Below are 17,527 nucleotides of genomic sequence, written 5' to 3'. Positions count from 1 at the left end.
GCAAGATGTATGAGACAGGCGAAATACCCTCAGACTTCAAGAAGAATATAATAATTCCAATCCCAAAGAAAGCAGGTGTTGACAGGGGTGAAAATTACAGAACTATCAGTTTAATAAGTCACAGCTGCAAAATACTGACACGAATTCTTTACAGACAAATGGAGAAACTGGTAGAAGCCAATCTTGGGGACGATCAGTTTAGATTCCATAGAAATGTTGGAACATGTGAGGCAATACTGACCCTATGACTTATTTTAGAAGATAGAGTAAGGAAAGGCAAACCTACGTTTCTAGCATTTGTAGACTTAGAGAAGGCTTTTGACAAGTTGATTGGAATACTCTCTTTCAAATTCTGAAGGTGGCAGGGGTCAAATACAGGGAGTGAAAAGCTATTTACAATTTATACAGAAAACAGATGGGAGTTGTATAAGGTGAGGGGCATGAAAGGGAAGAAGTGGTTGGGAAGGGAGTGAGACAGGGTTGTGCCCTATCTCTGATGTTATTCAATCTATACATTGAGCAAGTAGTACATGAAACAAAATAAAAATTTGGAGTAGGAATTAAAATCCATGGAGAAGAAATAAAAACTTTGAGGTTCACCAATGACATTGTAATTCTGTCAAAGACAGCAAAGGACCTGGAAGACCAGCTGAACGGAATGGTTAGTGTCTTGAAAATGGGCTATCAGATGAACATCAACAAAAACAAAACGAGGATGACAGAATGTAGTCGAACGAAATCGGACGATGCTGTGGGAATTAGATTAGGAAATGAGACACTGAAAGTAGTAAATGAGTTTTGCTGTTTGGGGAGAAAATTAGCTAATGATGGTCTAAGTAGAGAGGATATAAAATGTAGACTGGCAATGGCATGAAAAGCGTTTCTGAAGATGAGAAATTTGTTACCAGAACATCGAATATAAATAAAAGTGTCAGGAAGCCTTTTCTGAAAGTATTTGTATGGAGTGTAGCCATGTATGGATTTGAAACGTGGACGATAAATAGTTTAGAGAAGAGAATAGAAGCTTTCGAAATGTGGTGCTACAGAAGAATGCTTAAGATTATATTTATAGATCACGTAACTAATGAGGAGGTATTGAACAGAATTGGCTAGAAGAGAAATTTGTGGCACAACTTGACTAGAAGAAGGGATCGGCTGGTAGGACCTGTTCTGAGGCATCAAGCGGGTACCAGTTTAGTATTGGAGGGCAGAGTGGACAGTAAAAATCGTACTGGGAGGTCAAGAGATAAATACACTAAGCAGATTCTGAAGGATGCAGGGTGCAGTAGTTACTTGGACATGAAGAAGCTTGCACAGGATATACTAGCATGGGGAGCTGCATCAAACCAGTCCCTGAACTGAATACCATAACAACAGTTTTGTTTTGACACAATTCGTCTTGGCGCATGAGATCTCTTTCATTTAGTTTTGATTTGTGTCCATTATTATATTTCCACGACGATGTCTTTCCATGTTTCGTATAGGTTGTCACGACTGTTGAAACAGTTGCTCTTGAATCATTTTATTGCTTGACTGTCTTGGTTACTGATGCTCCCACTAATCGGACCCCCACAGTCTGCCCTCTTTGGTACCCTGTTAGATCTTTCACTGCACGTCAACTTCGGCCTCTGAATGCAAATACGAAGTGTGCATTACTCGTAAACAATTAGCACTGATGCCTAGACTGAAATGAACACGCACAGTCTAGCGCGGCACGTGCCTTACCTGCGTTGTTGATCATCGAACACAACCACACCATTACTACCACTGTTCATGTTATTTTGCCGGAGACGTTCAGTCAAGTGTGAAATCACCTTCATGTTGACTACATGTGCAGAACGCAATTCTCACTCCGCAGATATTTCTCTTTTCTACCTTATACCTGCCCTGCCTTTGGCAACCGAGATTGTTTACGCTATTTCAAATGTGTATTATGCAAAATTAAGTTTAATATGCCATTATTAGTAAATCTATGGCAAGTCATTAAGTAATTTAACAACGTAAGTATCATTCAGTTTACATTAATGAAATAATATCGCAGGAGTCAATATTTTTTAAAATGCAGACCAACGAGTTTGTATTGACATACGTAGTCTATTATTCCGCAATTATTGTTGTAGCGGTTTTTCAAACCAGTTGTGATTCGGTGATGAAACCTTGTAATATTTATTGATGCTGTTGTAAATTTTTGGAAGTCGATTAGTGGCTATTGTTGTGAACGTTTGGATATCGGTTAGCTGTATTTCGATAACAGAATAATTAACGATTGGTATGGACAGATTACGACTATGGTTATCGGAAAATATTGCAGAAAGCGAATTATCAATTATGGGACGCCAAGTGTTGCAGCTAATTCGGCGAGACAGCCACAGTCAGATACCAAGAATGATAACGGACGAAGAAGCGGCTTCAAATAGTTGTTCATTTGCTTCGGAAGGTAAGGCATGTATTTTTATAGTACTGTACGTATTAGTTAAAATGCCAGTCACAGCAGCAATCTTGTAACACTACGGCACAGTAGCCATAATTCACAACATTTTTGAAAAATTGTTTCTATCACTGGTCTCATTCAATTATCAATTTACATTGTAACATAAACTGGCCCTTGCGGATTAAGAGTTTGTTATTGTACATTCCACAACTCGCATTTTTAAAAGGACATGATCAAGGCAGGTAGTTCATTTATGTAGCATTTTGATTCACACGCATCACCATTCTCTTCATCGTTTTATTGTTATTTATTTTTGTTATTAATTTATCATTATTCATCCTTGTACGGCAAAGTAATACAATGCAAATCAATAGATCAGATATACAACGCACAACGTACATAAGACACTTTGAGGATAGGATAAGTGGTCGGCCGCGGCGTTGATTAAAGAACGATAGAGGCATTTGACGTAGCGAATGAGGAAAACGCAAATCAGGATGTCCAGACAGAGCACCTCTATTACATTCATAACTTTTGTTTTTTTTCAATTTGAGATAGTTTATTCTCAATTGACATCGACAAATTGCCAGTTGCGCTGGTTTAGCCTACACTTGCTACTACTCTTGTCCTGCTGTGTTCCATTATTGATCTGCGATATAGGCCTGTGTAGGTAGGCGTTTACGAAAAGCTTGCATACTCGTAGGCGACATCTCTATTACATAGAACAGCATTTCCGAATTTATTTTACTGTTTTAGCTATTAATGAAGGAAAGCATACTAAATATTGTGCTAGTGTGACCTCAGAAAAGGCATTTGACTGCATCTCGCACAAAATATTGCTTAGTAAATGAAAGTGTTATGGTATTGGAGGTGCTGCACTGTCTATTCTCCAATCCTGTCCCGAAAACCGAAAGCAGGTAGTATCAGTTCATGGTATAATCTCCCAAGAACAAAAACTGGAGCATGGCATACACCAGAGATTCGTCATAGGACCACTCTTGTTTCTTATTTACGTCAACCATATGGGTTGTAACAACGGTTTGCTGATGAGATCACTCTTTTTGCAAAATGAAAAGCTGCACAAGCTCCGCGAGCAATAAATGCGCTCTTTGAAAACGTCAAGGAATAGTTAATAGACATCACGCTGAAAATGAATTAAGAGAAAACACATCTGGTAGGCAGTCTTAGCAGTGTTGGATACCGCCATAATACGGAGGCACTCATACTGCTGGGATTCATGATTGACAGCAAACTATCAATGAATGAGCACACGGCGTATGTGTGCTCCAAGCTCTCCTGTGTAATATACCTTCCGAGGAGATTAAAAGGTGTAACTGACTGATACCTAATGACAGTGTATTATGTATTATTTCATAGCCACATAAATCATGGCTAACTATTATGGGGACTCTGCAGATTGCAAGGATGTATTAATGTTAAAAAAGAAAGCAATCAGTATTATTGCATCAAGCACAAGGCTGGAGCATGCAAGCTTATTTTCATCCAGTTAGGAATAATGATAATCTTCAGCCAGTATATGTTTTTATGCCTCATCAATGTAAAAGAAAACCAAGGGGTTTTCAGCAAGAGGCAAAGACATAGGCCTACATAATTGTGACAACCACAACTAGAGGAACATTGATATACCAAGCTGTCAGTGTCTTCACAAGATAGTTTTCCAATGGTTGCTTTAAAAATGTTCAGCTCATTGACCAGAGAACTGCAGGCCCTGCCGCCAGATCATTCAGAAGGAAAGTTGCACAGGACCTGAAAGAGTACCTTTTACAATCCAATTGAACATTCTTCAGTGCTAGTGGCCAAAGTGAATGGACAAAATGATTCTGTTTAATCTTTTTTATTTTCTTTATATACATGAAAAATTGTAAGTAACTTGGTTGTATGTAATCGTGATGCAGTCCCAGTCGTGATTGGGAAATGATGCAGAACTGGTAATACAATAATAATCGAGGATTCTGTCCAGAAGTAGAAATGACCCTTACGAAATAAGATTCACATGCAGTGATAATGACGTTTTAAGTATGGAACAAATGTTACCAATGATGTATCCCACAGGTGTAGATCAATTTGCTGCTGTACTCTACTCCATATTGGAGTTCTGGCCCATGAGGAATGTTCATTACTAGTCAACATAATGTAAATGACTGCTGACTTGTCACCATTTGGTGGACATGCCATGTATTCACATTTTTGTTGTTAGCTGGTGAAAGCAACGAATTTGAAAGCATTAAAAACTGGTTGTGGTGACAGGTGATCTGTAGCTTAGCCTGACGAATTTGTTAGGTTGGAAAGAGACAGTTTTGCTGTGAGTTGTCGAAGTCACTATATGTGAAACTAAACAAATCTGGTTGTGGTGACAGACTGATGTGTAGCATAGCCCACCTGAAAAAAATTGCTAGTAATGTCACATTAACATCATCATATTGTTTACAGCAACTGTCACATCTTTCCTGTGTAACTAGTCAAAGCGCACAACTCATATTGAATATTTCTCTATCCTGAGTTCTTTGGCTTTGTCTATTCATTGCCATACTGTCACATTCTATTCTAACCTAGACTTCAGGCTACACTGCAGTTGACACAATCTCTCACCACAGCCAAAATTTTATTGATGGGTTGTGGCTATCAAGGAGGGGAGGTGGGGAGGAGACTTGCACTGTCTTATTAAATACTTTAGATTAGTCAGTTTGGACATTTAAATTGATCTATGAATGTTAGGAACAGTCACACATCTTTTTGGTCACTGGATTTAGTGTAGCTTGTGTGGGATTGGCTACTGATCACTGACTCACTATTTGAATGACTTGTCTTTTGTTTTCCATTTAGTGCTGTTAAGAATACCATCATATCACAGTTGTGAGAAAAGTAATATTTCTCCGTGGTATTGAATGTAGTTAGTCAAATGAATCTGACTTAGTGTTATTAAGAATAGCATCATATCACAGCCATGGGAAAAGTAATATTCCTCCTTATTATTGTATGAATTTAGACAAATAAACTGGCAGAGAACAAAATGCTCTCAGTTCTGAAAATGTGTACCATGTTATATTACACATATAATAGTGTTTAGTTTTTCCATTTGATTTGTCTGCTATTCACCATTAACACATTCTAGTGATACAGTCAAGAACTTGAAATTGAAACCCTTGTAAATGAAAGCCAGACTGTTTCTTGAATGATTCTTTTTAAAGGTCTTGTTTGAATGGTAACCAAGCGTGGACTTGTAATTGTTTAAATCTAAGAGATACGTTTTACTGTGTAGGACTTATTGAGCTGATCGTATCGCAACAGACTAGAAAAATATTTGTTTGCTCATTAGTGCTGAGAATGGATGTGATAGCCTGTTATCAAGAAGCATCAGCAATAGCAAAACAATAATAAAACAATAGCAAAACAATGATAATGATAAAATAATAATAATAATAATGATGTTGATAAGGATAACTGTGACATCATTAATAATCTGATGTCTAATCCTATATAATAATGATGATGATGTTAAATGTGACTGCATGAACAGCCTGATGTGTAATCCAATGCAGAGAAATGCCAACAGAGTGGGATGCTGGTGTGGCTGTGTCCATTGTTGAACAATAGGCCTTTGTATGGTGTCATGTAGAAGAACAACATAAAATCAGTCTTGTTGGTGATGCATGTGATTCAGGTGCTAACCCTGTGACTTATCTTGGTGCTGTTTGCAATGATTAGGCTGGGTACTGGCACTAGCTTTCAACAGTACATGTATAAAGTGTAGGGCCTGCATGTGAATTAACTGACAATTAACAGTTAAAACACAGCATTCATATTTCATATACGAGGTGTGACAATAAAGTAATGAGACTGATTTTCTTTGCAAGATGTGGCAACCCTGCAGGCTTGTGTAGGCACAATATCTTTGACCTTGGTCTATAAGCTGCTTCTAGTCCAAGCGGCACATCGATGCAACTGCTCAGTCGTGAGTTGTGCTGTAATAAGTTAACATGTGTTTGTATCTCTCATCACGGAACTGGAACCGCACAACATTGCGCAATGGTATGCCATTTCTTTTTGTGTTAAATTGGGTGAAAACGCAATGACAACTTATGGCAAGCTTCAGAAGGCTTTTGGAGAGGAGGTTATATCAAGAGCTCAAGTTTTTCGTTGGCGTAAATGTTTAGTGAAGGCAGGAAGGATATTGAAGATGAAGACCGCAGTGGATGACCATCAACCTCAGGGACGGATGTCAACTTGGCCAAGGTGCGTGAACTCGTACGATCAATGAATGAGCAGGTCAGTAGTTTTGTGGGTTCACCTGAAGTTAAAAACCCAGTGTATTAAATAGACTACAGTTTGCTTTCCATTTAGTGGAGTCATAGTGAGGAGATTTTTGGGGATCTAGAGCATGGTATGAAAAAAAAGAGCATGGTTTACAAAAGCAGAGATGCTGAGTCGCAGAAGGCATAACAAAATGACTGTCACAAGACCTTGGTAAGAAACACACACACACACACACACACACACACACACACACACACACACGAGACTGCAGCCTCTGGCAGCTGAAGCCACACTTAGCCACTGGCAGTTGTGAGAGGCTACAGTCGTGTGTGTGTGTGTGTGTGTGTGTGTGTGTGTGTGTGTGTGTGTGTGTGTGTGTCATCTATTTTCTACAAAGGCCTTGTTGGCCGAAAGCTTACATTGTGATAGTCTTTTTGTTGTGCCTATCTGCGCCTCAGCATCTCTGCTATATGGAGAGTAGTGACTTTCCTTTTCATAATATTATTACATTACATGCTGGATTTTCCATTGTTTGATGATTTACAAAATAACAGATATGCTAAGCTCTTTATACAGATCTTAAGTAAAATGGCTCCCAAGGAAGTGGGATAAGTAAAAAATGTGAAACATATTTTCATTAAAATGTTGATACAAAACTTATCACAAACCTGTAAATCTATATAGGCCTATAGCAAAGTGAAGAATGTAATTTAGCAATAGGTTGCTTTACTGCATTGAAGATGTGCAGGTTTCATGTACAGATAACACTTCATTTGATATTATTAATAATGTCTTGGTTCTGCTAAGGAATTTGTCAAATTAATAGCTAAGTAATCATCCATCAATAAATCCTCAAGGCGTCTCTTAAATTCTCTGCTGGCATTTTATTGAAAATGTGCGTTCCTTAATGGTGGACGACCAAAGCAAATGACTATAAATCTGTATGCTGTTTGTCTTTATATCTAGTGTTGATTTCATGAAACAGGCTGTTGGTTTGTAAAAGAGAAAGACTGGTATTGCTTTCGACAAATTTAACAAAGGAATAGATATTAGTTAATATTTCCAGTTCCTCGAAAGTGTGTTCTTGATTATGAGCTTCTGGACTAGGGAAAACCTGATTTAGCGTGACTTGACAAGTTTCAAAATGTTACTTCATATGGCCTTATAGAATGAAAGTAAGCAAAGTATGCCAGCATTCTTATTATTGTATAATCTGTTGCTACCAACTTCAACATTAAAAATTAATGTTTCTCTAGGTGTTCAAGATGTTCTTTGGTATGTTGCTCACAACTGGACACACTGTCAAGTTGTAATAACAAAACTTTAGTCCTGTCAACCTCATCTGTTAGCTTTTCATCATATTTTACTCACACACTGGACGGAAACCTCTGAAAAGTTTTGAATTGCATATAGGCAGCCTTTTCAAAGCGTAGTGACAAAGAATTGCCTAGAAACCATGTAGTCTTGTCTATAAAAATGTAGGTTTTTGGTAGCATTAAACTCTTCCCCAGCTTAGAGATTAACACATGGAAAGGTGATGCATGTAGAGAGATATCTCTGCCTGGCTCCATGTAACATTTATGGATTGATTGATTGATTTCTTTATTAATCCATGTAACAATTTACATTGTGTGGATTTCGTCAGCAAAATCATATACGGTTCAATAGACCTACAATTTATAAATATAAAATTGATATTTACACACATTTTTAAGGTAATGCAAAGACATGTGCAGTTGCAATGAACGGTCTTTGAATAATGAAGTGTTAACGTGTTACAGAGAACGGGTGTAGAGACAAGTCACTACTATAAGAACTGTTGTAAAGAATGGGGGATTGCTTGCTAATAATAGAACTGCCATATATTGTAAAGCTAGAGAGTATCTAACCACAATTAATGTAGATGAACCTTTTGAGTTGGCGGCTGTCGAACTAATGAAGCTAGACACCCATGCAGAGTTATTCACTCTGTGCATGTACCACTTACCTAGTGTAGTGTGCACACTTTTTTTGACAAATTAACTGAAGTCCTGGAAAGAGTCTGAGCCCCCAACAATAACACAATAATGTGTGTAGACATGAGTGTGAACATTCATATTGAAGTTAGAGTTAATAACTTCATAAACATTTTGAACACATTTGGGATGCTACAAATGGTATACAAATGATATCAGGAAGTTAAACATCAGTCATAAATAATGTAAGCTACTTAGAAATATCAATAAGGAAAAGTATAAAATATTTGTAAAAGATCCTGGCGTCTGTGATCATTATTGTCAGATAATAAAGCTAGAGACAGGCCTTATAAAACCCACAAAGCTTTAGGACTACAAAAGTATATATATATATATATATATATATATATATATATATATATAAAAACAGAAAGAAACTTCCACATGGGAAAAATATATTAAAAACAAAGATTCCAAGACTTACCAAGCGGGAAAGCGCCGGCAGACAGGCACATGAACAAAACACACAAACACACACACAGAATTACGAGCTTTCGCAACTGGCAGTTGCTTCGTCAGGAAAGAGGGAAGGAGAGGGAAAAATGAAAGGATGTGGGTTTTAAGGGAGAGGGTAAGGAGTCATTCCAATCCCGGGAGCGGAAAGACTTCCCTTAGGGGAAAAAAAGGACAGGTGTACACTCGCACACACACACACACACACACACACACACACACACACACACACACACACACACACACACACACACACATATCCATCCGCACATACACAGACACAAGCAGACATATTTAAAGGCAAAGAGTAAGGGCAGAGATGTCAGTCGAGGCGGAAGTACAGAGGCAAAGAAGTTGTTGAAAGACAGGTGAGGTATGAGCGGCGGCAACTTGAAATTAGCGGAGGTTGAGGCCTGGCGGATATCGAGAAGAGAGGATATACTGAAGGGCGAGTTCCCATCTCCGGAGTTCGGATAGGTTGGTGTTGGTGGGAAGTATCCAGATAACTCGGACGGTGTAACACTGTGCCAAGATGTGCTGGCCGTGCATCAAGGCATGTTTAGCCAGGCTATCCGTGATCTGAAAGCTGACCGATCCATCATCATTCTTCCGGCTGACAAGGGTTCCACGACTGTGGTACTTGATCGTCGGGAGTATATGGCTGAGGGACTGCGTCAGCTTTCAGACAACTCTACATACAAAGTTTGCCGAGGTAATCCCATTCCTGATGTCCAGGCGGAGCTTCAAGGAATCCTCAGAACCTCAGGCCCCCTACAAAACCTTTCACCTGACTCCATCAAACTCCTCACCCCACCGACACCTCGCACTCCTACCTTCTACCTACTTCCTAAAATTCACAAACCCAAACATCCTGGCCGCCCCATTGTAGCTGGTTACCAAGCTCCCACAGAACGTATCTCTGCCTACGTAGATCAACACCTTCAACCCATTACATGCAGTCTCCCATCCTTCATCAAAGACACCAACCACTTTCTCGAACGCCTGCAATCCGTACCCAGTCTGTTACCCCCAGAAACCATCCTTGTAACCATTGATGCCACTTCCCTATACACAAATATCCCGCACGTCCAGGGCCTCGCTGCAATGGAGCACTTCCTTTCACGCCGATCACCTGCCACCCTACCTAAAACCTCTTTCCTCGTCACCTTAGCCAGCTTCATCCTGACCCACAACTTCTTCACTTTTGAAGGCCAGACATACCAACAATTAAAGGGAACAGCCATGAGTACCAGGATGGCCCCCTCGTATGCCAACCTATTAATGGGTCGCTTAGAGGAAGCCTTCTTGGTTACCCAAGCCTGCCAACCCAAAGTTTGGTACAGATTTATTGATGACATCTTCATGATCTGGACTCACAGTGAAGAACAACTCCAGAATTTCCTCTCCAACCTCAACTCCTTTGGTTCCATCAGATTCACCTGGTCCTACTCCAAATCCCATGCCACTTTCCTAGGCGTTGACCTCCATCTGTCCAATGGCCAGCTGCACACATCCGTCCACATCAAACCCACCAACAAGCAGCAGTACCTCCATTATGACAGCTGCCACCCATTCCATATCAAACGGTCCCTTCCCTACAGCCTAGGCCTTCGTGGCAAACGAATCTGCTCCAGTCCTGAATCCCTCGACCATTACACCAACAACCTGAAAACAGCTTTCGCATCCCGCAACTACCCTCCCAACCTGGTACAGAAGCAGATAACCAGAGCCACTTCCTCATCCCCTCAAACCCAGAACCTCTCACAGAAGAACCCCAAAAGTGCCCCACTTGTAACAGAATACTTCCCGGGACTGGATCAGACCTTGAATGTGGCTCTCCAGCAGGGATACGACTTCCTAAAATCCTGCCCCGAAATGAGATCCATCCTTCATGAAATCCTCCCCACTCCACCAAGAGTGTCTTTCCGCCGTCCACCTAACCTTCGTAACCTCTTGGTTCATCCCTATGAAATCCCCAAACCACCTCCCCTACCCTCTGGCTCCTATCCTTGCAACCGCCCCCGGTGTAAAACCTGTCCTATGCACCCTCCCACCACCACCTACTCCAGTTCTGTAACCCGGAAGGTGTACATGATCAAAGGGAGAGCCACATGTGAAAGCACCCACGTGATTTACCAACTGACCTGTCTGCACTGTGATGCTTTCTATGTGGGAATGACCAGCAACAAACTGTCCATTCGCATGAATGGACACAGGCAGACAGTGTTTGTTGGTAATGAGGATCACCCTGTGGCTAAACATGCCTTGATGCACGGCCAGCACATCTTGGCACAGTGTTACACCGTCCGAGTTATCTGGATACTTCCCACCAACACCAACCTATCCGAACTCCGGAGATGGGAACTCGCCCTTCAGTATATCCTCTCTTCTCGATATCCGCCAGGCCTCAACCTCCGCTAATTTCAAGTTGCCGCTGCTCATACCTCACCTGTCTTTCAACAACTTCTTTGCCTCTGTACTTCCGCCTCGACTGACATCTCTGCCCTTACTCTTTGCCTTTAAATATGTCTGCTTGTGTCTGTGTATGTGCGGATGGATATGTGTGTGTGTGTGTGTGTGTGTGTGTGTGTGTGTGCGAGTGTACACCTGTCCTTTTTTTCCCCTAAGGGAAGTCTTTCCGCTCCCGGGATTGGAATGACTCCTTACCCTCTCCCTTAAAACCCACATCCTTTCATTTTTCCCTCTCCTTCCCTCTTTCCTGACGAAGCAACTGCCAGTTGCGAAAGCTCGTAATTCTGTGTGTGTGTTTGTGTGTTTTGTTCATGTGCCTGTCTGCCGGCGCTTTCCCGCTTGGTAAGTCTTGGAATCTTTGTTTTAATATATATATATATATATATATATATATATATATATATATATATATATATATATATATATATATATATGTGTGTGTAGATGAAATGTGTATGCTGAACAATGGAGATGCTAAGTTCTTGAAGTCCTGCAAATTGTTGAAATTAATTTTTGAGGAGGCATAAAAAAAAGGAGAATAAAGAGCCTCTTCATCAACAGCAAGTAAGATAATGGGTCATTCCATGTCAAGTGTCCTAGGGCTCCCAGTTCAGCCGTCTTCAATTTTGATGAAATTTATGTAGTCTGTACCAGAGGGACCTTCTGCAAAGTTTCTGCAACGTTTCCGGGTCACCTGTAACTTGTTTGTGAAGACCACTTTCTTGGAGACTGAAAAGTCACGAAGAAATCTTCAAGTTTGGTATGCCACTGTTCCTAATCTTGCTTCTGGGCATAGTGGTACAACTTTTTGTGCTCAACACACAAGTGCTGCAAGTAAAGTTCAAAAAGCAATGCTTTTTGTATAATCTTAGTTCAAAGTGGGCAACAAATCATGTTGTGACAGATTTGCCCCATAGTTTAACAAGGCGTAAGTAATGAGGAAAGGGCACTATGGACATGATCTTTTGCCAAACTATTGTCTGTCTGGCTGTTAACTATTTCACAAATTTGGGCCTAGCTTGTGTGTTTAATTACTATGCTACCCTCCTATAAATCCGCTAAAAAAATATGAATATGCCAAGTTATACCAGTGTTCAAAGTCGTGTCACACAATCGACACCTACCACATACACTCATTAACATCAATTGTAGTGCTTTGAGAATTTTGGCATGAATTCTAGAACCACTCGGCCTTCCACCATCTCGAATACATGATATTTTAGATATTAGTGGGAGAAAGGAACCTATCCGCTGCATGTCACCTGTGTGTGTGCAGGTCCAAAGTTTATCAGGTCTGAAGTTTATCGTGAGAAGACACAGCGGTCGAACAGCACCGCCAAGTTCTTGTCGGTTGCGCCATGGAAGTTGTAATGAAAGCACACGGCAGAACCAAGGAACTTCTGTGTTATTTTGTGCTGTTTTATAACTGTGACTATTGTTAGTGACAAAAAAAAAAAACAGTTTAGTTGAAAAAAGATTTTTAGTAACTTTTAACTTGAACTTGCTAGAGGCAAAACAGGTGTATGATTTCTGTATAATTGTCTTGGTTAGCAAGCCAACACTGTTGTAAATATAACTATGTTTCTAACATTTGGACACACAAGGATATGTACTGAACAGTATTTATTCATGTGGAGAGTGAGGTTTGTAAAAGTTAGATGTTTAAATATATGTCGTTGAGTGAAGCAAAAGAAACTGTGTGTGTCTACTTATTTTTATAAGCAGAAAGAGTCTTGAGAAATTCCTGTTCCCAGCAATATACTGCCGAGAAGAGAGAAAGGGAGTTTGCTGCAGCAGGCTAACCAGCTAGGAAAGGCCGCTGACCGTATCAGGTAAGTCGTATTGTTAAAGAAGTTGAAGTTTGCACACATACTTCATCACTTCAAGTTGTTCAAAACGTTAGAACGCAGCGACCAGGGAAAAAGGACTTGAAAAACAGGAATTCTAAGACCAAAAACAACAGAAATGGATGTTGTATATTGCCATAGCAACTAAACAGAACATGATAAAGAATTTGCTCCGAAACTTTGGAACACGTTCCAGTATGCAAAAGAGCAAAAATTTGAATTGAGAAATAGTGAAGAGGATTCTAGTGTGTTTCTCTAAGAAGAAATACACTTTGATTAAGATGATCTGGTGCGCTGAGTGGATAGCCCTCACACACATTGTGGGTACGCAGACGCGGTAACCAACATCCGACACCACTGGCACCAGTTTTGTTCACCGGTGCTGACCTACGTCTACATCTGCTCACCGACGCCTACGTGGAAACCAGCAACCGAGGCCATCGGCACCAGTTGCTGCTCACCGGTGGTGATTCCACATCTGCTCACCAACGCAGCCCAAATTCTACAGCATATGAGCGTAAAACAGAACTTTATTGTTTTAATAGAACATGGTACAAACTGTGGAATGAACTTGATTAGTGTACTTATTATACTTAAATTTTACATGCTCATAAGGTTCAAAGCTGGTAAAAATATGAACAACAAACAGCAAGTTGGGGAAACTTCAGAACCAGTGATGGCTTCGAGAGTTACAAAAGAAGGACCTGACTGATCTGAGTTAGTAAATCTAATTAAAACTCAATTGAAAGCGACTATGTGAAGAATTAGGCATAATGAATTCTTGATTAGATGATCAAAGTAAAACTTTAAGTGATAAATTAGATGCTCAGAGTGAAGTTCTAAATAACCAGAGCGAAACCTTGAATAATCGAGCAACAAATATAGGTTTATTAAATGCCAAGGTTGATGCACAGAGCAAAGAATTTGATAATCTACGCGAAATCATGGATGCTTTAAAGACTGCATTTGACACCCTAAATTTGAAATTAGTTTTAAAGAAGAAATTGACTGATTCTTTAAACATTCATGTACATCAAATGTTTACTGACTTTAATCAAAAACAGAAGGATAATTTTCAGGATCTGACAAAGAGATTAGAATTGAATATTGAGGAGAAATGTAATAATGTAGAATTAGAGATTAATGAAAAGTTAAGATCATTGGAGGATGTATGTAATGGTAAGTTTAATGCTGTAAAGCATCGATGGCATACTTTGAAAGAGAGCATTGATAAGCATAGTGAATTATTGCCTGTCATTCAATTACAAATTACAGGTGTAAGAACACGAGTAGACAGTGTAGAAATAAGCTTCAAAGAGAAGATAGCAAGCTCTTATATAAATGTAAGTAGTCTGGAGGAACAGGTAGAAGAAATTATAGATCGGAAAGTCACTGAGAGAATAACTTCCGGGAATGCATCACCTATGGCTTCTTCTGACCTTACTGATACCAGGAAGTGCATAGACGAACTCTGGAGACAAGTCAAACTTGTCCAGGAACAAGTAGAAAAATGAGGAACTTCACCCAATGTTGTGTTATCTAGTGAAGTGGTGATTGTTTTGTCGTGGGGAGACTCTCAAACAAAATTTCGAGAAGTACTGGTCTGCACTTGCTCAAGTGAAGTTAATATCAGATCCATGGGATCTGGGCAGAGGCATCTATCACCAAGGGACGTGAACATTCTGAGCTAATAGGCGGAGTGATGACCGTTGAATCCTGAGTTGTTTTCGGTGTTTCTTCCAAAATAGTTTTCCTACACCGTATGCCCTTCAAATCTCAAAACTGTTCTGTCATCTATTTCTAAAACCTTAAACTATCCTGCAATCTTAGTACTTAGAAAACTGGATATGACAACAAAATAAAAAACAATTCAAGAGAATCACAGAATAAAAAAAGAAAGTGATATTGGCATAAAATAAAATGGATAGAGTATTTTATTTGTATATGAATTATATTATAAAGTGAGTAACTTGATAACTATTATACTGTAGTGTATAATTTTCTTCTTTGTATAGAATATTTTATACCTTTTATGAGATGTGACGTAGATGGGAGGGTTTATATCAGTTTTGAAAGGGGTGGTTATTGTAGATAAAAGCATGATTTACGAGAACACATAAATCATGAATAAGACAAAACACACATCACACCTTTCAAACAACCCTCACAAACAAGTGTGCCTGATTCTTCATCACTTGCCATTTCTGTAGGGTGTTTAAGATTTCCTTCCGGAACCTCAAGGGTGAAGGTGGGAATGTCCGTTCTCTAGGAGATGATTTAACAACAAATCTCCTCTGGCATCTTGTTCAAGTACCTGCGAGGTAGGGATCCTGGGGAAGAGGGGTGGCAAGGGTTTCCTCTCTTTGGGGATGTCGTCTTTCTCTTCTTCGATCTTAGCAACAATTTCTATTTATTTCCTTTCTACTTCTAGTTTGAGGGCCTATCTATTTTTTCCCCTCTTTTCATATTCACCTACTTTTATCGCAGAAGTCCTTCTAGGTTTCCGTGGTTTCCAATACCCTACAGCTTATCTTCAGATAAGAAGGCCGAAGAATCAGACTACACGAACACAAATCCGCATAAACACAAAATTACATTTATACACAAACATTAAAATTACATACTAGAAACCTGTCATGATGTGAGAACCACCATGTATTGTAGGATAAAGAATATGTGTACATAGGGAGACATGCACATATAGGTATATAAGCACTATCGCCTATTTATATAAAAACTAACACTTATACGAACATAAACATATAGGTGTATAAAAACTATGTCGATTCCATATATATATAACTATGATGATTCTACATCAAATGTACATAAGAAGGAGGCGTGAGTAATGAAAGAGAGCGCAAGAAAGATCGGAGTTAATCATGATGCTTATTTAAGAAAAGTCAGTGTAGCAAATACTCTGATAGAATGATGAATAGTAGGATAGTGAGACTTGAACTATAGGTAGACCTGGTACATACTAAGGGCATAGGAGTTGAGAAGTAGAGGAGGACTCAAGGGATTAAATGATGTAGTATAAAAGTGAATGTGAAGTGAAAAATAGATTCGTAGCTTTACCAGAAAATACTTAATTGTAGTATACATAGAAATGTATACTAGGGTAATGAACCATGAGGCCTACTCAGGAAGGATAAGAGGAGCAACCCGGCATTTGCTAAATAAATAGGGCAGGTGTACTTACGTGGAGATGGGGCGTACCTACTAGAACGGAAAGAGGAAGTGCTCTCAAAGGTTAGTCGAACGGCACCGCCAAGTACTTGTCAATTGCACCATGGAAGTTGTAATGAAAGTACATGGCATAACCAAGGAACTTCTGTTTTATTCTGTGCTGTTTTATAACTGTGACTTTTGTTAGTGATGAAAAAACAGTTGAGTTGAAAGAAGATTATTAGTAACTTTTAAATTGAACTTGCTAGAGGCGAGACAGGTGTATGATTTTTGTATACTAGAGTCATGGTTAGCAAGCCAGCACTGTTGTAAATGTAACTGTTTCTAATGTTTGGACACATGAGGAGACTTACTTAACAGTATTTATTCACGTGGAGAGTGAGATTTGTAAAAATTAGATGTTTAAATATGTCATTGAGTGAAGCAAAAGAAACTGTGTACATTTACTTATTTTTATAAGTAAAAAGAGTCTTGAGAAATTCCTGTTACCAGGAATATACTGCGAAGAAGAAGAGAAAGGGAGTTTGCCGCAGCAGGTTAACCAGCTGGGACAGTTGGCTGACCATCTCAGGCAAGTCGTATTGTTAAAGAAGTTGAAGTTTGCACACATACTTCACCATTTCAAGTCATCCAAAACGTTAGACAACCAGTGGAGCACACTTCATTCTACACTCCTGGAAATGGAAAAAAGAACACATTGACACCGGTGTGTCAGACCCACCATACTTGCTCCGGACACTGCGAGAGGGCTGTACAAGCAATGATCACACGCACGGCACAGCGGACACACCAGGAACCGCGGTGTTGGCCGTCGAATGGCGCTAGCTGCGCAGCATTTGTGCACC

At 39.6% G+C, this 17,527-nt stretch overlaps 1 protein-coding gene across 1 annotated transcript in view; it reads left to right on the top strand.

Annotated features, from left to right (window-relative positions):
* The first annotated feature begins 2,068 nt into the window (after positions 1-2,068).
* LOC126334788 (DNA polymerase nu-like) overlaps positions 2,069-17,527 on the top strand; it is a 451,725-nt gene continuing 436,266 nt past the window's right edge. The window contains exon 1 of the mRNA XM_049997409.1: positions 2,069-2,437. Coding sequence (XP_049853366.1) covers positions 2,329-2,437 — 109 coding nt within the window. The 5' untranslated portion in view covers positions 2,069-2,328. The remainder of the gene's footprint in view (positions 2,438-17,527) is intronic.

The sequence above is a fragment of the Schistocerca gregaria genome, chromosome 2 (genome assembly GCF_023897955.1).
Source record: "Schistocerca gregaria isolate iqSchGreg1 chromosome 2, iqSchGreg1.2, whole genome shotgun sequence".
In the NCBI taxonomy this organism is placed as follows: Eukaryota; Metazoa; Arthropoda; class Insecta; order Orthoptera; family Acrididae; genus Schistocerca; species Schistocerca gregaria.
Note: the sequence above shows the minus strand (reverse complement) of the source record. Positions and strands in the feature narration are given on the sequence as shown.